This window comes from Chionomys nivalis, chromosome 8 (genome assembly GCF_950005125.1).
Source record: "Chionomys nivalis chromosome 8, mChiNiv1.1, whole genome shotgun sequence".
Lineage (NCBI taxonomy): Eukaryota > Metazoa > Chordata > Mammalia > Rodentia > Cricetidae > Chionomys > Chionomys nivalis.
Window position 1 is genome coordinate 81,391,337 of NC_080093.1, and position 21,295 is coordinate 81,412,631.

Here is a 21,295-nt window from a genome sequence, read left to right on the forward strand (position 1 = left end):
TTTGAAATCACTGTGGGAGGAGGAAGTACTTAGCACTGCCTGGGGGAGTTCTGGCAGACTTCCTGGGTGAGATGCTGGCAGTATTGACTCCTGAAAAGAGAGTGTGGGGAGAGATGTGCAATGGCAGGAACCTGAAGAAGATGCCCAGACAAACAGAGCAGCAGGGCGACATGCGGACAATAGCAGCAGGCAGCGTGGCACCTTTAAAAGTATTTGGTCTAGGTGGAGTGTGCAATCAGAGGTGAGACTGGAGAGGTCAGCATGGGGTCAGAGAACAGCATGTCTTTCACTCAATGTGAGGGGATCAGCAATGCCTATAGTAGATGTGATTTTACTCACACCAGAAATAGTAAAACAGTATAAGGTCTACTGAGCAACTTTAGTGAGTGCTGTTCCTCTATTAATTTGATCTCTAGTTTTCATTTCCCATTATACTGAATTTAATAGTTAGGGGACTGTGCTTTGTAAAATTGATAGTCCCTTCAGAACAATGGTGCCCTGTGGCAAGTGACACTGTACAAATAGTGTAACAATACACGGTGAATAAACAACACTGGGGAAGATTGACACAAAGCCAGGGTCCAACCATTTCCTGGGGATTTGGGGAAATCCCATAATCTGCAGATTGTGCTCAACCCAATCAAACTGCTTCTCAGTGAGCAGGCCTGGATACTCTTATTCCACTCAACATGTAACAAGAAGTTAAATCTGGAGAGAAAGGCTACGGTTCTTCTCATTGTTAACATGCTGTAACTATGCCCCTTTCTGGAGTAATAAAATCTTCCCTGGCAGAGGTCAGGATCTCTGTCACTGACTTATTTAACAGATCCTCCTAACATCTGTCCTGCAGACTGCGTACTTTATTAGCAGACAAGAGACCCAGCAGCCGCAGCCTGCTGTGTACGTATTCCACATCCACACAGCTGTGGATTAACTCAGACTCACCAGAAGAAGATCAACCAGAAGGGACAGTAATGGTATTGGCTGATTCTAAAAAGGCAGGAAGAAAGAGCAGAAACAAATGCTGCCTGAGAATCATTCAGTGTTTTTAGGGTGACAATTAGCAGTCTGTTTGAAAAGAAGTAAAAGCAGCTATTTAAAAAAAAGGGGGGGGGGGTCTACTCATATCTGTGTGGGAACCTAATCAGGCTCTGTTTTCCAACGTCGATGACTCCGTGTCATACCAGGTCTGCGACAAGAATGTGCCTTTTGTGCGCCGATAATGTGGAAATGATAAAACTTCCTTGAAGAGACATATGTGTTTATGTCACGAGGTGCGTTACTTGACAAAATGCTTTGTTCTTCTCATACTTTCCACACAGCATTTCATGCTGATCTGAGGCTGAAAGTCTCTGGTTAGCTAGAACTAGCTGCTGAAGCCAGACAGCCACTTTGTTTGGTGATTTGTCTTCCTGTGCTGTAGATTATCACACAGCATATAAGGAACGACAGAAAGAAATGCTGATGTGAACCCCTGACCCAAGGCAGGCACAAAACCAAAAGATTTTTCCTTCAGAGAGCTGCACAGAGACATAAATATTCCATGGTCCATTGGAAAGATGCTGTCTTAACAAACCAAAGTTGTGATCTGATATCAGGAGTAGAGTTTTCTGGATGTGATACAGTAGGCTTAGAAGAGTTGTGAGAGTCAGAGCGCCCTGCTAGGGCTTTGAATGTTTGACATCTCCTGTTCCAGGAACAGACAAAGTTCCTGTTCCCAGAGAATAGCCAAGTGCTTTCCCTGTTACCAGAGGGGAGGGGAACGTTTATAAATCTCGCCACGTTGACCCTTAGCATGAACATCTTATTTCTGTAGTGTGCTGCCTCCCAATATGGCCCCAAGGATTGGGCAGGGAAGAGACATTACTAAACACAGCCAAGGCGTGCTGCAGGGATTGGGCTCATTCTGTTCATGGTGATCTTTTTTACCTTTCAACTAACTAAGGGCCTATTTCTGGGCTTCACTGGAGCAAAGCTCAGCTAAGTGCCCTTCCTGCTGTGGTCTTTCTTGTGAGTGCCTAGTTGGACTGTCCTTCTGTCCTTTGTGAGTGCCTAGTTGGACTGTCCTTCTGTCCTTTGTGAGTGCCTAGTTGGACTGTCCTTCTGTCCTTTGTGAGTGCCTAGTTGGACTAGTGTTTTTGTCCTGGTTTGTTGTTTGCTTGTTTTCAGTTTTGGTATCTCATCCCTCCTCCCACACCATGTTAGGGATTAAATCCCTAGGCAAGTATTCTGCTACCACCGAACTACTTCCCCAACCAATAATGCCCTCTCTCCTCCTCCCTCTTTTCCTCTCTCCCACCCTTTTTCTCCCCACCCACCTCACCTCTGGCTTTCTGCATGCCAAGATAGTTCAGTTTACTGCAGACATAACCTGTGGAGAATGTTCTGCCTGAGTCTCCACTTCCCACCTCTGAGAGACAAATGGCTTTTTGAAGATCACAGTTAATGAGCAGAGGGATGACTAAAGGAGGTGGACTCTGATGGCAATGACATCCTGCTGCTGAGAGCAACTTCAGCAATCTAACTTTTCTACATATCACATCCAGCCCTCTGTGTAGCTATCCCCGTCTGTAGCATCTGCTGTAAGAAACGCTCAAATCTCTCAGTGTCTGCTGACAAGAAAGCAAGTCGTGTGCTGTTATCCACCATGTGAATGGTTTTTCACTATGGCCACCACATACAAGGTATTCCCTCTCCGCTAATTAGAGAGTAAACCATGGGTATAGCTGCAAGGTGCAGTTGGCATATTTACATACTACAGAATATGACAAAGTTCTCCAGTTGGCAATAGTAATAATTTGCTGTTTAAATAGTGACAGCAGAATTGGCCCTGAAATAGGGCAAAACATTCACTCAAATTTAAAGAAAGTATAGAAGAAAATATGAGTAAATTAAGAGAATATTTTACATTATTCCTCATCATTTACCTGACTCCTTACAGGTGAGCTCAGACTACATCCCTTTCTCCTTCAATAGTTCTAAAAATGCAAATTTTAGTTTAGTATTAATATAAAATGGATTTTAAATAAATCTGTGGGTTTTAGTATAGGTGTGAATTGTGTTTACTAGCATGAGTCTGCTCAGTCTTCCAAAGTCTGCCGAGAAATAAAAAGCAAGTTCATCATGAAACTCGCACAATGTTTTACATACTAAACACCCATTTCCAATTAGCAGCATTTCTTCTGTTCAATAAAGCAGAAAGGTACCATTTAGAAAATGTTGTATTTTCATGCAATTTTTGTTTCTCATATATATTTTTAACAATTTAAATATTTTTATTTAGTTACATAGTAACTCATATTTGTCTTCATCCAGTATTGGCCTGGAAGCTTCATTAAAGATGGAATTTGAAGAACATCGAAGCCAGGCAGTTGTAGAATATTTTTCAAGCAACAACAGTTGGTTCCTTGGCAATCATTGTGGGTCCAGGCAAGGCAGCCTGGCCTCTCTCCAGATTCCCATGTTGGTACTACTGAGAAATTTCCAGGCCAGCCATGTTGTTTTAACATGGTATTTCCTAGAAACCCAGAAACGCAGTGTTGGATCCAAAGTCCATTTCATAATATGTAAGACCCACAGGATGCGTCCTTCTGTCTGTCTGACACATTCCCCTTTCTCTGGTGCCTGGTACAACTTACTCCTACCACCCTGGATTCTTTGATTCCTAAGGGCACCTTTGTCACAGGCCTGCATCCACATATTGTCTCTGACTGAGTTCTGTGCCCCAGCATCCCTCTTGAGTTTTCCATTTCTTTCTATTTAATACCATAACCACCAAGCATGCTGACACACCCAGTTTTTTTTAAAAATATGTTTCATAGTAAGTAATACAGCAGAATTGTCCAGATGGATGCTTATTTGTCAGTTTATTCCCTGTCCCTCCCTACCAGAGCACTCCTCACTTGTGTTTTTCTAAACTCTACTAGTATCCATAGAGCCACACACACAACAAATAATTTTTGGATGAATGGATTATGGGATGAATGACTTTATTGTATGTTTGCAAAGAAACTGTACGCTCAAATATTAGTAAACTCACATTTATACCAAACAACACATGTGCTAAAAAATACAGATCCATGTGTGTGCGAATTAATGTTTATGTTTCAAACCCAAACTTCTGACTCATGAATGAGCCTTTCTATCCTCTTGATGGAGTCGAGATGCACGAGCCTGGGGTTTTGCTCATGAACTCTGGCTTTGTGATTAGAAAGCCACAGGGGTATTACTGGGTTCAGAAAAATGGATCTCTCAGCAGTGCCTGCTCAGCTCTTGGGAATGGGCATGGAGCGGCTTGCTTTTAAAATGGTAGTTTCCTCTTTGAATATCTTGTTTGAGAATGGACTCACCAGTTGTTTTAGTGACTTGATTTTATTTTGTAAATAAGGCATTGTATATTGATGTGTTTTCTTTAGCATCACGAAAGAAAAGAGAAGAGACGGGGGTGTGCTTTGCTTATTCTTAGCAATTGTACCACATAGCATATGTAGCCCAATGTAACCTGTGCGATGGGAGAATGTATCTCAGTTGATTACTGTTGTAGCAAAGGATCGGAAGTTCTGCTATCCGATGGTGTCTGGTTTTTAAAAAGGTGTCCTGAGCTCCTCTTGTATCCTCTTTCCTTCTTATGGTCTCTCCTCTCCTCCACACCCAACACATTGCCTGCCCCGTTTGTTGTGAGTCAAGTCAGAGAAGCCAGTTACTGAATGCTTGAGAAGCAGGCAGGAGGACTCCAGTGGGGCTGCTCTTCGCATTCTTTCCTCTGTTGACCTTCCTGAGTTGCCTGCAGGAAGTAGTGAATCAAATGCAACAAGCCCTGCTTTCCAGCGCCTTACAGTAACTTACTTGTTCTATTTTGCTTTAGCTATTATAGAAAGACCAAGTAAAGTCTCAGGTCTACTCTTACCCAAGACACATTTTTACCCCTTTATCTATAATTGCATAAGCTTTAGTTTTAAAAATCTGAAAATACCTTAACATGATTATAATTACCTTAACCTAATTACTGTGGTGGCACTTTTAAAAATGTACATTTAAAAACAAATATTAAAAAAAGTTCTCTAAAATAAATTATTCTTCGAAATCCACAGAGTAACTCTCAAGTATTTTCAGGATAAAATTATCTCTGATGAAATGTACAAATTCGTTTGCAGCCCATTCCCTCAGGGAACAGAGGACATGGAAGCACAAGTGCGTATGAAGGTGGTTGGGGAAGACCATGGACCTGAGTCTGGATGTTACTCTTTCTGCTGCTTGACAGCTGGTGTTTTTAAGCAGACCACTTTTATACTCTGGACTTGAGATTTGCTCAGGTGTGCAGAGGAGAGACTAGAGGATGATACTCACAGTGATTGTGCTAATATCACACTGCCCAGTGTTTCTGTGTAAGAATGAACCTGTATGTCCAGAGCTTCAGTATGACAGAAACAAAGATGGCCTCTGTATTTGAGATTCCTTTTGGGACATGTCTTAGGGTTTCTATTGCTGCAATGAAACACCATGACCAACAAAGCAAGTTGGGAGGGAAAGGGATTTTTGGCTTACATTTTAAGCATTGCTGTTCATTATTGAAGGAAGTCAGGACAGGAACTCAAACAGGCAGGATCCTGGATGTAGGAGCTAATGCAGAGGCCATGGAGAACTGCTGCTCACTGCCTTGCTTCCCATGGCTTGCTCACCTTCTTATAGAACCCAGGACTACCAGGCCAGGGATGGCACCACCCACCATGGACTGGGCCCGCCCCATTCATCACTAGCTAGATCTAAAGGAGGCATTTCCTCCCCTGAGGCTCCTTCCTCTGATGACTTAGTGTCGAGTTGACACATAAAACCAGCCAGTACAGAGAGGAAAAGTGAAATGAAGAAAAGGCTGTTGGCAGAAATGGTAGCAATCCCAAGACAACGACACCAAATGGAAATAAAAGGGTTTTAACAGCCAAGTGTGAACAGGGCTGCTATTAAATGCCAGACATTGTCTTGTATACTAGGAAGGTAGATTAAAGAAGACCCAGTCATTCTCTTCTTGAAGAGCTGGAAATTTTGCATAAGAGAAAGACATGGAGAGCCGGGCAGTGGTGGCGCACGCCTTTAACCCCAGCACTCGGGAGGCAGAGGCAGGCGGATCTCTGTGAGTTCGAGACCAGCTTGGTCTACAAGAGCTAGTTCCAGGACAGGCTCCAAAACCACAGAGAAACCCTGTCTTGAAAAACAAAACAAAACAAAACAAAAAAAAAAAAAAGAAAAAGAAAAGAAAGACATGGAGAGAATAACGGGAAGTCCATAAAGAGGTTTGAGGGGTGCATGTGGTGGGGCAGACGGGAGAACAGGTTTCACAGAGAACCACACTTTGTTTTGAGATTCAGAGGTAGGTAGAATTGTGACATACCCATGTGGATGGGGGAGAGCTCATGGGCTCCACCCCAGATGAAGAGCAACAGGCAATTCATGACTACTGAGAGAAGGAAAGTTGGTCACACCCTACAGGGACGAGCCCCTTAAATGGTTGTTCAATACCAAGTGATCAGCCCTGAAAACCATATACAGACAAGAAACACTAAACGGAATCAGCAGGTTGTATGTATGTATTTATTCACACACGCACGCACGCACACACACACACACACATTTTAATAATGATTGAAGAAAAAGAGGCCATGAATGTGAAAGGGAGCTAGGGGGAAAGTTATGGAGGGAGTTGAGGGAGGAAGGGAGGAAATGATGCAATTGTAGTTTAATTAAAAATGGAAAAAGAAAGGCAAAGCGTGTAGGATCAAAGTGTGCAGGAAGGCAAGGCTGACTTGGCGATGAACTCAGTACATAGAATGAAAGCTGCCTGACCCCCTCTATTCCTTCTCTCACCTTCTAGCCCCACTGGCAGGGTTCTTCGGCCTCAAATATTAATGGACTAGCCACACACAAGTTCCTTCTGTGTTTAAAACAGGGACTTCATTTCTGTCCTTCCAGAAAACCGCAGCTGTATTTCCTGGATCATTCTGTTGACATTGAAGGTTTATGAGAAGTAAAAGTATTTGTAAACCTTTCAAGTAATTATTTTTAAACTCTCCCTTTGCCCCTCCTTCCGTCAGAAATGACTGCTACTGATATATTTTCCTCTCTGCTAAACAAGCACTAAATCAGATTTCTTAATTGCCTGCCTCTGTTTCCACCTCTTCACAGCTGAACTTGTCCAGTTTTACAGCATGGTTTCCTGGGTAGGCAGAGGAACCCAGGGGATGCCTGGAGAACTGAGCTAGGCTTGGAGCATCAGCCAGATAAATAATGTCACTTCCTTCAGGATGCGTCCCTCTCCTCCCCCACTTGTTACTTCCCACTTCTGTTGTCCTCTTGAGCATTGCGTGACACACCAGGGTGGAATCTGTTAACCTGGGTCTGCACTAAGCCTGGGCTCTAGGAATTAATAGCATAAATATGCAAGAGTTGAATCTGTTGCTAGTAACGGTGGTATGTGGTTTTGTTGGACGGCATATGCCTTGCCTTCCTTTCACCATTAGCGACCAGTAGGCAGCATATGCTTGAAGGAGAATTTTCCTTTTGTTTTGAGACAGTTTGGGCAGGGCACTCTTTGTCCTTATTAGATGAAATGACATACAAGGAGACTCTGCTCCAAAGACAATTCAGAATGTATAAAGTCATGCTGTAATTTTTGTGCTGATTTTCCATTTTTTTGGAACATACTTGGGGTCGTTTACCCTGTCTATTGAGTCCTCCTGTTTCTACCAACATTCTGCATGGTTCTACTCGCTGATCTGTCAGTCTGTTGAACTAAGGGGTTCTAGGTCTTTTAGCGAGGCTTAGATTGGTTGAAGAGGGATTTGTCTGGATGATGCTGGCTGGTGGTCCTGTTAACTTTTCTCTCACTATTTGGGAACTGTGGAATGGCATTTTTAAAGGAGTAATATCAGCTATCTAGAGGTGTAGTTGGCTGCTTGAGAACTTGGACCAGTGGGCACATCAAAATCTTCTCCTTCGACAACGATCCTTGTCTGTTGGCTAAGAACCAGATATGGGTTTCACTGCGAGTGACTGTTTAATTATTTAAAACAATTTGACTTTAAAAGAAGAAATGGGATTAAAGGTGATACTGGATAGCACAGATAACTGTTTTTTCCTATATAATTATAATGAAGATTAAATAAGGCAATAAATTAAAATATTTAGCACTGTACCTTAGTTTAGTATTCAGTATGTAGTTGCTGAATTACCTTGTGAATGAATGGGAGAGATCTCTAGGTGCTGGGCAGAATGGTTACGTGAAAATGATGTGACTATGATTGAAAAAAGCCTTGTGCCCCCTTTCTGTGGTCTTCTCTACTGGAGATCTTACATGATACAGAATAAAATGTTTTTTACAATATAATAAATGTAGATTCATCATGTTGACACTCATATAATTTGTCATCACTTTAGCTGTTTTGGGTACAAAGCATGGTTCTCTTCCCAAACACAAGGGTGGTGGCATGACTCTGACAAAGTGCGTCGGTCAGTGCGTGTCCCAGAAGACTCTCAAGCATTTTTCCATAAGACTGAGTTAGACTGGTAGAAGCCATTGCCTTGTGTGGAGTCTGCACAGACTTGCTTTTGAAGGTATCACTAGGACACAAAGATGAGAAAGGCCTTCCTCTGGCTGGTCCTGAGATCCAGAGAGCTCCGTTACAGGTATGTAGTTTGTAGGTTTGTGCACTCCTCAGAGGATTTTTCTTAATCCATATGTGTTAAAGGTTGGTGAGTGGCTAGTAATCACATGGAAAAGATGCTGACTTCTCTTTCTAAGTCCCTGTCTTCAGAGATAAATTCTAGGATTATTAATGTAGCCTGGCACTGGGCTGCCTATTTATGTTCCCACCGAAAGCCATATGCTGAAAGCCTTAATCCCCACACAATGATGTCAGAAAACCAACCTACAGGAAGTGATTGGCTCATGAGTAAGGAGCCCTCATAAAAGGAGTCCCAAAGAGAGCACTTACTTTTTCTACCATGGAAGGCAGATTGAGAGGATAATCTTCTAGGAGTAAGCAGGTCCCTACCATATGTGGAGTCCTCCTGTGCTTTGGCCTTGGGCATCCCTGCCTTCAGAGCTGTGAGAAATGCATTTCTTTTATTCCGTCACCCCACTCATGTTTTGTTGTGGACCAAGGCAAGCCTGCACCCACCTGTGCCACCAGCCTGTCATGCACTGGGCAGCCCTGACATGGTGGTCTTTAAGTTCCTCGACAGCTTGCCGTTGTTTCCACCCCAGAGATAGAGTGCTCAATGTTTTTCATTCTAGAGGGCTTCCTGTCAATCTTTCTCCCTGGGAACCTTTTTTACTTACATAAAACATGTCTTCCTTGGAGAAGCTGTGCTGGTCCTCCAGAAGTTTCAAGTGCCTCTGTTAGGGAGTTTCTTGAAATCCTCTGCTTGTGTTTTTCAGTGGTTTCTAACTTTAACTTTACAAGACTGTCTAGGCAGCTGTGTAGTATTAGTTTCTTATGAAATCACATGTTGTTTCTGAGTGTCTTGTTGACACATTTCTGATGTTTAGTACAAGGCTTAATTAATAAGTATGGAGTAAAGTTTGGTCAATGAACAATTGCTGGAAATATGTTTGGAAGGTGCAAGGATTGATCACATAACCAGTGTCTACTTCCAGTGACATTCTGGTAACTAGGAGGTTCCTCTAGCTCTAGGACTAAACAGTATGGCCTTGGGAAATAATTCAGCTCATTTGAACCTTGCTTAACCAGTAGAATGATGATGTCAGGCTAGTTTAAGCAATATGCTCCTTCAAGGCTCTGTGTGTTATTGCTCCATTTACCCAAGTTCCAATGCTAAGAATGATGTTTAAACCTCTGCTAGTAAGGATGGAGCAGTTTTAACAATAAAGTTAAAAAAATAATTTTTAATACACTATAAAATATAAACACTTTTATAATTTTGAAAAGTTCAAGTAGGTTCAATTTTATGTGCATGTCTTTTGTATGTATTGTGGCTGAAAAAGTATTTCACTATTCCTCCAAAAAATCACTAAGCATTTTACAAAACTGCAATGGAAAAAAAAATCTGCATTTACCAAAAAGTCTTCATCAAGTTGAGATATTTATGGGACCTTTACTCAACCTGTGGCCCACTTTTCTGTATTGCTAATTTCTCAGACCTCAGCTGTGTGTGGTTCACAGTCATTCCTAGACTGTGAACTCTGACCTGAGAACCCTGCATGGAATGAAACTCTTATAAACCATATGAGCTACATAATCAGAATCTGACCCTTTCCTTTCAAACCCTCTAGTGTGCAAAGAGATTTTCTAACTAGAGTTATATCATTAGAATAACTAGTATTTTTTTTTATTCTCCCCCCAAAAAGATGCAATACCAGAAAAATGTCAGAGTTCTTTGTAAATATATGAAAAAGGAAAGCCTGGCGCTCCTCCTTAGTTATGCTCCACCTGCTATTTGTGTGACAAACTTTTGAAGCACACCTCAGTTGAGCTAGTAGTTCTTTAATGCCTAGTAAATATGCTATCAAATTACTTTATTTTTTATTTGTTTGTTATTGATGGTTTTTATAAAGCCAGTTTTAAAATACACATTTTTGTTAAACAAAATAGTTTTTAAAATTTATGTTTTAATCAGTACTTAGGTTGGTATATAAAGTAATGGATCCCTTTGAGACCTGTTCATATCTCTGTGACTTAAATTTCATTTTCCTTCTTTTCCCTTTCCTCCACCACTACTCATGTGAAACAATATAACTTAGCAAAGACTGAGTGTATATTCCCTTGGCTTTATATTTTTTAGAATTCTACATTATTACATTTTTCATGAAATATAATAAATATAGCTGAGTGTGACTTTGTCTCAATTGCAGCAGCTCTTCAGTGATCTATGTAGTATGTCAATTCAAAAATAATCCTTGGGTACTTGTTACTCCTAAGCTGCCGTCATTAGTGTCAGGCATTCAACAAAAAATAGATCTCTCATGTCTTCAGGAAGTTTACAGTCTGTCAAGGATAGAAAGCAACACATGCTTGACCAACACAAGTTTCTGAAGTGATGGACACCACAGGAATGCTGCCAGTCAAAGGTTGGAGAGCTCCATTTCACACCTCCAGGGCTGAATGCTTGGGCCTTTGGATCCTCTACTCCCAGTGCAGAGCCTTGCATGCAGAATGCATTGAGCAGAGAGTAGCTTAGAAAGTGAACTATGAAATTGCTTTGTAAATATATGCCTATTTGATAAATGGCATTCTTATTATCTAAATCAAATCTAAAATCTCCAATTTGAAGGTGATAATTACAGTGAAATGACTATGCTTCATTGGGTAGAATGTGATAAACTGATTTTCATGGCTGCCTGCTTTCTTTTTGTTGTATTCCATTTTCTGAGTTTTGTCTCAAAGCTTGTTGTACTGAGTCTTATTGCATCCTGCTGTCCACTCCACTCAGTGGCTCATTTCCCTGACTCGGGTGCTCTAGGAATCACAACTCACAAGAACTGGTTCTGAGCAGGATGAGTTTATGGGTCTTGTTACATTTAAGTAGAACTTATTGGATATGGCTATGGAATGGTTATTACAACTTCAGAGAAAGCAATTAATACTACCTTATTTCTAAAAATTAATTATGTTTTCCAGTAAATCTGAAGGTCATTTAATTGAGTCAGATATTTAGAATATAGACTTATTTCCAAAGATTTTTTCCTTGAATTATTAGTTTTAGCTCTCTGAAAGATTTGAGATTGAGTAAAACAAAATAGGCTTTCTTTTGATGAGGCATAGATTGTTTGTAAGAACTTGTATCTTTAAGACATTATGACTCTTTAATATCCAGTTATAGTTTATAGCTCCCAAAAGAAGGCAAATGCATTTTCTATTTGTAGCTGCCTCTATCCATGTCTTTCGGTATCAAACTTTGCTTTGCTGGCTTAGTCCAAGCAGAAGGTTCAGAGAAGTTGTTTACTGTGTCCTACCAATTTGTTTTGATTTGTTTATTTATTTATTTTGAGCTACGGTCTCCTGTAGTTCAGACTGACCTCAAACCTGATATGCATGAACCTTGAACTCTTGGTCTTTCTGCCTCTACTTCCCAAGCACTGGGATGACAGACATTATGCTAACATGCCTAGTTCGTGCAGTTCTGGGAAGGAACCCCAGGCTTTGCGCATGCTAGGCAAGCACTCTACCAACTGAGCTGCATGCTCAGCCTTGCTGAGTTTCAAAAGAAAAAGATCCATTAAAGTGAAAAAGGAATGAAACTGCAACCTTTCCTTTGGCTAAATTATAGCAGTTTGACTTGTACTTGTGAATTTTTCTTGCCACTGAGTCATTGCATATAGAATTAAGAAACTTTAATTCCTTTAGAGGGTTGTTATATTAGAAAAATTGTTCCAAAGAAAGCAACAATCATGACATAGGCACATCTGGCTCTTGCAAATTATTCTTTATTAAGCTTTCATTTAATTACATGTGCTGAAAGGTCTGTTTTTGATTACTGTAATTTTTTTTATTTGTCCATCTGAATGATAGTAATGCTGGAAATTATATACAAACCACCTGTTTTTTCTCTTCTACTAATATGGTTAAGTTTGAGCTCTTTTTTCTGGTAGTTGATGAACTAGGAAGCTTCCTATATAGAAATCTGACCATCAAGGTACTGGCTTAATCTTGATTATAAGAGGAAAAGAAAATATTTGAATGATGTTTTTAGGTACCAGCAGTGTTGAGACTGTGATATCTGACTGTTGGTTAACCATGGCAAATTAACACATTCATTTATTACCATTTTCACACAAGTCCTAATACAGGGACAGTTAAGCATTAGATGTAGCAGCCTTTAAGTACAATAGAAAGAGAGCTGGTAAAAGTTTGGGAGGCATGAGAAATTGATATTTGAGTTATAACTGCTATAAGAAAAGAAAAGGGTAATATGCCATTGAAGGCAGAGATAGGAAGAGAGTGGTCAACAAAATGACTGATTGAAATCAATAAAAGATGGCCCCTCAGCCTGATGCATGGTAAGGGTACTGATTCCTCCCACCATTCATTAGCAACATACAGCCCAAGCAAGGGACTGAAAGGCTGATCTCTTGAGAAGCTGTATTCATAGGTTTTTATCTTGGAACATCAGTCCTAATAATAATGGCATTCAAATGAATCTTCAAGCTAAGATGAGAATTTGAGGGTATCCCTTTAAGAACAAATAAAATGGCCCAGTGTAAGAGAAACAATATGTAAGTGTTGACACTTTGGATTCTCTAGGGAAAAAAGTCTACTTTCAGCATCATAATTTTCTAATGAAGCCTGTCATTCACTAATTCACCCCTACAGTTAGACTTCCCAGTCAGCTCCTGGTGATGTCACTTATGTTAGTCAATGATCACCAGAGACTTTAGAAATCCTTCAGTGAGAAAGAGTTCAAGGGCTGGAGAGAGAGCTCATTCATTAAAGGCTAGGTTCACAACCAAAAACTGTAAGAGAAAGAACTCAAAAGATTAAAAGAAAAGAGAGAGAGAGAACAGTGCAGACATCAGAAAATAAACACAAATACAAAACCATCATTATTATTACTCAACAGAATAGTGAGCAAAGTGCTGTAAAGAGAAGCAGTCAGAGAACAAAAAGGATCCTTAAAATCGTGACCGTGGAAAGTCCATAGAAATCTTAGAATAAGCTGATGGAAATAATCTGTCATAGAGTAGAATAAAACATTTAAGAGTGTGAGATAGAAGGAAAAACTAAAGCCAGAGGGTTCATGAGGATGTCAAACATTTATTAGTGTGAGTTGATGGGGAGCCTCAGAGTGTTTCCTAGAGTTGAAGCACATGGTTTTATACATTGGAAGAGCTAGGCTCCAGACCAGTGTGAGTTCAAAGTCAACAGGCAGACAGCCCTCAGGAGGAAATCTCTGCACTTGGTATACAGAAAAGAAGGCAATGCTGTCTCAAGTGAAAACTGATTTCATGCAAAGAATCTGAGATCAGAATGACATCAGACTTCCTTGGCAATAAGAGTAAAAGGACAGTAAGTCATTGTCCTTGGAATTCTGGGAATCATTTTTAACTTAGAATTCTGTATCAAGGGAATATAATAATAATAAGTCTTGAGTCATTTGTTCCTAAAATACCAACCTCACGGGCACTTTTCTCAGGTATTTCCTGGAGGTTATGTACTATTGAAAATATGACAATTAACTAAGAAACAGGAAGCCGTGACAGACAGAAAATGGAATCAAACATAGGAGAGACAAAGGGGAGTTCTGTGTAACACTGGTCTAATGAAGAGCTGGAGCAAAAGTGTAGAGAATTCTAGAAGGCATCTCTAAGAGGTGGGAAATGTATACAGTGATTAGCCATATATTCAATTGTATTGTATTGAGTTTTCTTGGTCTTTGGGAGAGTCTGGATTCCCCATGATAGTTATAGAAACGAGAAAGAGATAAATGAGAGATAAAATGATAAACAATACAAACATTAAATCTAACAAAGAGCTAAAGAGAAGAGTTACTGCTGAATTTAATCTATATAATCCCAACTACTTGGGAAACTGAGACAGGTAGGTCCCAAGTCCAGGGTATGTCTGACTTTCAGAGTGAGTTTAAGTTTAGCCTGGACAACTTTGTGATGATAGCCTGTCTCAAAATAAAATATTGAAAGAAGTCTGGAGATATGGCTAAGTGGTATTACCTAGCAAGCCTGAGGACCTAGCTTCAATACTAGTACCTGAGAGAGGGGTCCAGGAGAGGAGAATGAAATATAGCTCTTGGCATAGCTCAGCTACGAATAGTGCCAGAGTAGAACCAACAGTAAGACTATCTTCGAATCTCTGACATGAACACTAAGCGATTAGAGGGACACATGAAGGCATATATAGCTGGTGAGGTAGAAAGCTAAGCTTTCGTCCTCCTGTGTGAGAACAGTGTATAAACATATACAAATGAGGTGATAAGTAAGAAAAGTCAACCAAGTTGAAAGGGAATGGTCTCCTCAAAGTAGGAGTGAGGTGGGGAGGGAAGTGTGGGGAGGCCAAGGTGATCAGGTATGGTTGTAGAGGCTTTACCTTATATAAGGTAACCGTGTTGTTGTGATTTTCTTTCCATTTAAAGGCCTTAAAGTAATATTGAATTTATTAAATAATGAATAACATTATTTTGATAAAAGTTAAAATTATCTAAAAGTGATATTGGCCCATATTTCAATCTTGAGTCTACATTCATTTAATTCAATATACTTAATGTTGATCATTTTAAGATGAGTAGTATCAGATTGTCTGTTTACTTTGTCTCCAGAAGAGGAGCACTTGTAAGAGGGAGCAGAGGATGGATAAGAGAGCAAGATAGCAAATACTTAGAAAGGACCCAAGAGACAGCAGCTGAAACAGAGGGAGATAAGCCCAGAGTCCCAATCCGAAGTAGAACTTGGGGAGACACCAGCTGAGCTGTTCTAGCCACAAAGGGGACACTGGGTTATCTCCTTCAGCACTGGGGCCAGGAAAAGAAGCTTGATTTTTTAGTTCCTATGGCTTCCAATCTGGCTATACCCTGTCAATGGTCGTTAAATACTGCCAAGAGAAAAGACTGAGAGGGAGGTGGCTGCTGGTGGACTCTAGGGGCTTAGGGGCAGCACTGATCTTCAAGGATCTGCATCCTCAGAGAAGTATGGGGAGATCAAGGACACTCAGAGAATTTCTGTTCAGTTTCTTAGTTCACAAGTGGGCACACCAGATATTAAAGAACGTTATATAGTGATTTCAGGCTCTTAGAAAGGATCTTATAGACTGCTGTGCCAAACTCCTTTTAGTACAATTGAAGGAACTGAGCTCTCAAGAGACCAGTCTTGTCCCAGCCCATGGTGTCATTGCTGGAACACTTACAGTACCATGTTTCTCATTCTAGTCCTCTTCCTTTCTGAGTTACTTGATTTTTCTTATTTTCCTCTTTAAAAAAGTGAGAGAGGAATGCAGGGTTGTGAGAGATGCTATCTGGCAGCATGGTAAGTTTTCCTGAGCCTGTCCCAGCCGCGTTTAATGAGACCGATGGTCGCCTTCTCTGTTTTGCAGCAGCTCTATGCCGCTCAGCTGGCCAGCATGCAGGTGTCACCTGGAGCAAAGATGCCATCAACTCCACAGCCACCAAACACAGCAGGGGCGGTCTCACCTACTGGGATGAAAAATGAAAAGAGAGGGACCAGCCCTGTAACTCAAGTTAAGGTACTTGCTTTGCAGGATTATGGAAATGGTTTGGAAAATAGCTTTGTAAGAAAGATGGTGAAGTGGGCTATGCTGGGAGTAAGCAGCCCTCTTTATGGGGAATGCCATGAGTGAGCACTGCGAAACAGGTGCTTGCCTTTTGATAACAATAGTGCTATATTGTGAGATCCTGCCCTAACTCCAAAAACTCACTCCTCAAAAAAATCTCTCCCTTCAGAGTCTGGATTTCATTTTTTAGTGTTCACTGGCAGGAATGGCTGTGCTTTTATTGTCAGTCTTTGTCACAGACCTGCAACACTTATCCACATTCCTTAAACAGGTGGGGAGCCCACTCAGCGTATCAGAGGGATCAAAGGGGATCTAATGCTGGACTTGGCGTAGCTTTGTGACGCTCTGTTCTTCAGAACTGGCTGCAAAGCGGTGCTGAGGAATATCAATGGCTGGTAGTGTTTTTCACTATGTCATTACGACAGGATAAATGGGCTTTCACAGTTATGGGTAGAGTGTTGATACATGTTTTTCTTAACTGATTTTCAGTGTCCTCAAACTGGTCCCCTGGGGGCGGGGGTACTTGGTGACAAGGGCTATGATCAGACACTTCAAATCTGGTCCCTACACAGTAGAAGTTGCTTGGGGGGATTGTTTCGGCTTCCTATATTGAATTAATAAATTCACACAGTTTGGAGAAGCAGTTGCTGTATGTAAATTGACTGTGAACTTGGAGAGGTGTGCTAAGTGTGAATGCATGGTTGTAATTTTGCAGAAGTACTGCATGTAGTGAGTTTGGGCAGTTATTGAATCTTCAGACAGCAAACAGTTGAGAGTAACCGACATCACTACTAGGTGCTCTGTAGTCACTGAAGCTGCTTGATTTTAGTAAATCACAGATAGCAATATTGAGACTTCAGAAAATCTGCAAAAATAATGGACTCCAAGTATTGAAGACTAAAACCATGAGCATCCTCCAGACGACCTGTCTGTGCTCCATTCACAAATATGAACTTAATGATTCTCTAGAGAAACAGGGTGAAATTACACTTAATTGTTAGAAATCTTGAGCTGTCACAATTAACACAGGAATTATAAGTTTGTAGAAATAGATTGTTTTATATTCCAAAAACCTATTTGTGAATCTGAATCATAGCACAGCAAGCAGCTCAACCCAAGGACTAAGTCTCTTGATAGTTGTCAGAGAAAGAGTATGTGAAATGCCAGCAACTGGGGCTATTTGGGTATTAAATATTTTAACATGAAAAAGTCATTTTGTAATTTAAGTTGGCCAACTGGAACTGTACCAAACCAAGCCTTTACTGGATGAGTAAATGTTCCCTGGCTAAATTCAAGTTTCTATCTGCTTTTACCATTCCAGCTCTGTGGGCCAACAGATTTTATTACTCACTTGACCACATGCAAATGCTTAGACATAAGAGTTGTGTATGGTTTGACTTGACAGTATTTTATGTTAGTAACAAAGGAGCCATGTCTTATACTTCTTAGATCATATATTATGTGAGCAGAAATATATAATCCAAGACATAAAGTTAGCATTTAAATTGAATATACCTATTACTGAAGAACTTCTGGAAGTAAACTCAGTCTACTAACTGAGGAGATTTCTTCACCCAGATTCGTCGGGTCCTCACTCTAGCCGTTTTCCCTCTATAGAGAATGGTCATGCACGGTGTAGTGAAATATTGCAGGGCAATGTTTGCTGAAGGTAATGAGATAAACACGGGGTTTCAACTGTTAAAAGTCTGTCACTGTAATCTGGAAGTTAATAATATTATGGGCCTTACATGAGGCCATATGTTCTCTATCATGTAATGAGCATTCTATAAATGGTGGTGGTAGTGGGGATCCTCACAGTGGTCATGAAGGAGCGGAAGTAGTTTCATTGTGGGGACGGAAGTGTCTGGTTACATAGTTCCACAATGAGAAAGATCCAGAATTATTGAGCTGGACGGTGAGTATCACCTATCAGCTCTACATACAGCAAAAGCCTTCTCAACCTGGCAAGGCATTCTTTGTCCCTGCAGCCTTTCCCCTGACAAACAATATGTGTTATCTTAGACTGGGTGGAGAGGTATATGATTAACCCTGTCAAAAATGCCTCAAAATTTCATGATCCTTACATAGAAAGAACATAAATGTTTTCTCAGATTATATATTTTAGACTGATGACATGGTCTTTGTCAATTTTTTCCAGCTTTTAGTAGAGTGATTTGCCTGCATCTTAGCCACCTCTGAGTTTTTTTTTTCTTATCTTATCTGCTAGCTCTATCATCCGTGTCCATTTTGAGGTTGGATTTTTTTCTTCTTTATGTGTATTTTCATGTTTCTGTGTAAGCCCATCGTTATTAAATAGATGCTACACATTTTGAATTCCACAGTGTTGGCTGTTAAAGTGTTTGCATCTTTTTAAATATCGGAAATCTATTCTGAGACACAGAACTCCTGGATCTTCTTTGGATATACTTTTCATATTTGTTAGTCAGGTTCAGAACAACCAAGAATCTCAGGGTAGTGTATCCCCATCATGAGGCAGCAACTTCCTGGACACTTTACTTAATGCCCTGTAAGTGCGTCAAGGGACCATTGCACTGTGTTCTTGGGAGAGGAAGCCATTCTCAGGCCTTCATGAATGTGCAGTCGTTTGCCTTCTCTCTTCTTCACTCTCCCCACACTCAAGTTGCCTCCTCATACGCACTTACTGATCAGCCCTCAACTAAACCTGCAGTCCAATCTTTTGCAGCTTTGTAGCATTCTCTCTCTTTCTCTGCAGATCTGACCTTGTTGGTATCCTGCCTCAAAAGTTGTGTCTACATTAACATTTATAACCTCTAAACTCTCAACTCAGGGAGGCTGCCAAGATACCTGTACCATTTACCAACAACTCCTTCTCCATAGTAATGTGGACCAGTCTAGAATTCACTTATTTCAGAAATTTCTGTCCCAGGATCTTAGCATCGATGTCGGAAGAGCACTGCCTAATAATCAGATCCTGTCTGGAGGGTGGGTCTTTAACCTCAAAAGTAAACCCAATCCTGTCCCTCTAACATGATTATAATGGAGAGCATTTGAGATTAATTGTGAGTTACAAATAATAAGTTAGAGACATTAAAACCGAAAAAGGTGTTTTAACTCCCTATTTTCAAGGAAATTGAAGAAAACATCAATAGAGTAAGACAAGGCACAGAAAATGTAACTAGTTGCCTACAAGTGATAAGTGCAGCACTTTAGATGGGATTAGTGGCAGTTTCTACACCTGTAGAAGGAAAAAGCAGTGAGAGTGAAGTCGTAGGACAGAACTCTGCACGCTGAAACACAGAAGAGACGATCCCGGAATGGCACCGGAAAGGGTTTGTCTAGCATGTGCAACTAGAGGAAAGAATTGAATTTATGTTTGAAGAAATAATAGCTGAACATTTCTTTAACTTGACAAAAACTCTAAACTCAGACATTTTAGAAGTTTCGCAAACCCCAAATGAAGGCAGCATAGAGAATATGAACCAAACAGCATATAAAGTGCTATGATTCCAATATTCACGAAGGAAGAGACTAGTTTAAATATCTTTTGAATTAAGGGCAAAAAGAAGCAATTTAGTTTAGTACATCAGATAATTTTGACATTCATAGTGGATGTAATCTTGTTTCCCCAGAACATGTCCTATTCTAAATATAAAGTGCATTGCAACACAGATGGGACAGAGCACTTGTTTCATATTAATACCAAATAAACCAAAACAAACAACAACATAGACCATCACTACATTAATATACAAATGATTTTTCCTCTGCTCATTTGGTAGAAAGGGAGGTGGAGATTTGTAGTCCAATAAATTAGACTCAAATTCTTTCCTCCTTCGATGGCCTTGGAAAGATGCTTTTCATTGTTTTGATTTTCACCTCCCGGTTTGCAAAGTCTGAGTAGTCTGCCCATCCTCCTGGTGGCACCGGTGGCTGAGTGGGCTAATGCACTGAGGGGCCTGGTGTAATGCTTGGTGCACCGCCACCTCCACGCATGGCCCTGCTCTCCCTCTCGCCCTTCCTCCTCCAGTGCTGTTTTCTGGCACGTCTGTTGATTGACATCCCGTAGTATATGGCCATCTTTTTATAGATGGAGAAATAAAGCCTCAGTGAGGTCACATGTTAACCACGGGAGAGAATGTTCTGTTACCAGATGCCGTTGTGTATTTTCAATAATGTCATTGAAAGCAGGTTCTCTTTGCCCTCCCAGTGGCAAAACAGAATCTGACATTTGCTGATGATTTTGCTTCAGAATGCAATAATGTAGATCTTAACATTGAACCTTTAAATCACATACTCATATCCATATTTCTGAAATGATTATTATCTGCAGCTCTTTGATGATAGAATAAATGAGACAAAATGAAAACAAGTTGCTTAACTTTCAAGTCACTGGCTATCCTAGAGTTCCAAGCCAGAGATGGAAATACTGGGTTCAGTGTGGAGGGATATGGTCTTAAAATAGACATTCCATAAATATATGTAGCAAAGATTGTAACAAGACATCACTTTAAACATGAAAAATAAATTGCATATAGCATAGCATGTAAAACATAATTATAATGTATGCTTGCTCTTCACAAAAATTAATTTTAAACATGAATAGAGACCAGAATATAAACCACAAGAGCACCCACACCCAGAAAGCCACATAGAAGCCTGTGGTGTGGCATGGGACTCTGAGGGCAGGGGCCCTGGAGAGCAAAAGAAGACTCTCCATGTTTCCATTCTAAAGTACTTGCAATTGTTTGATTTAAAATATATATTAAAAAATTAGCTGCAGGGACTATTTATAGTCACAGGAACTTTTCTGAGAGACGAACACAAAAGCACTACAGAGCTACTGAAATTTTAAATAATTCTTTGTAAATGCCCTAGGTTAATTTAGATCCCTGAAAACACATTAGGAAATTAAGCTGTAATGTGAGCTAATTCAGATTTTAATTTGGCAAAAAGAATGATCCAACTACACAGTTAATGTAAATAGAAGCATAACACAGGGAAATTAATGAGGTTCCTTCCGATGAATCTTCAAGGAGGTAGATAATTAGCTTCTTTTGTTATTGTTG

General features: G+C 40.3%; 1 protein-coding gene across 6 annotated transcripts in view; it reads left to right on the forward strand.

Moving 5' to 3' along the window:
- Sox6 (SRY-box transcription factor 6) overlaps nucleotides 1–21,295 on the forward strand; it is a 557,476-nt gene that overhangs the window by 460,648 nt on the left and 75,533 nt on the right. For all 6 annotated transcript variants that reach the window (XM_057777769.1, XM_057777768.1, XM_057777773.1 and 3 more), the window contains one exon: nucleotides 16,050–16,199. In XM_057777769.1, the coding sequence (XP_057633752.1) occupies nucleotides 16,050–16,199 (150 nt within the window). The remainder of the gene's footprint in view (nucleotides 1–16,049; nucleotides 16,200–21,295) is intronic.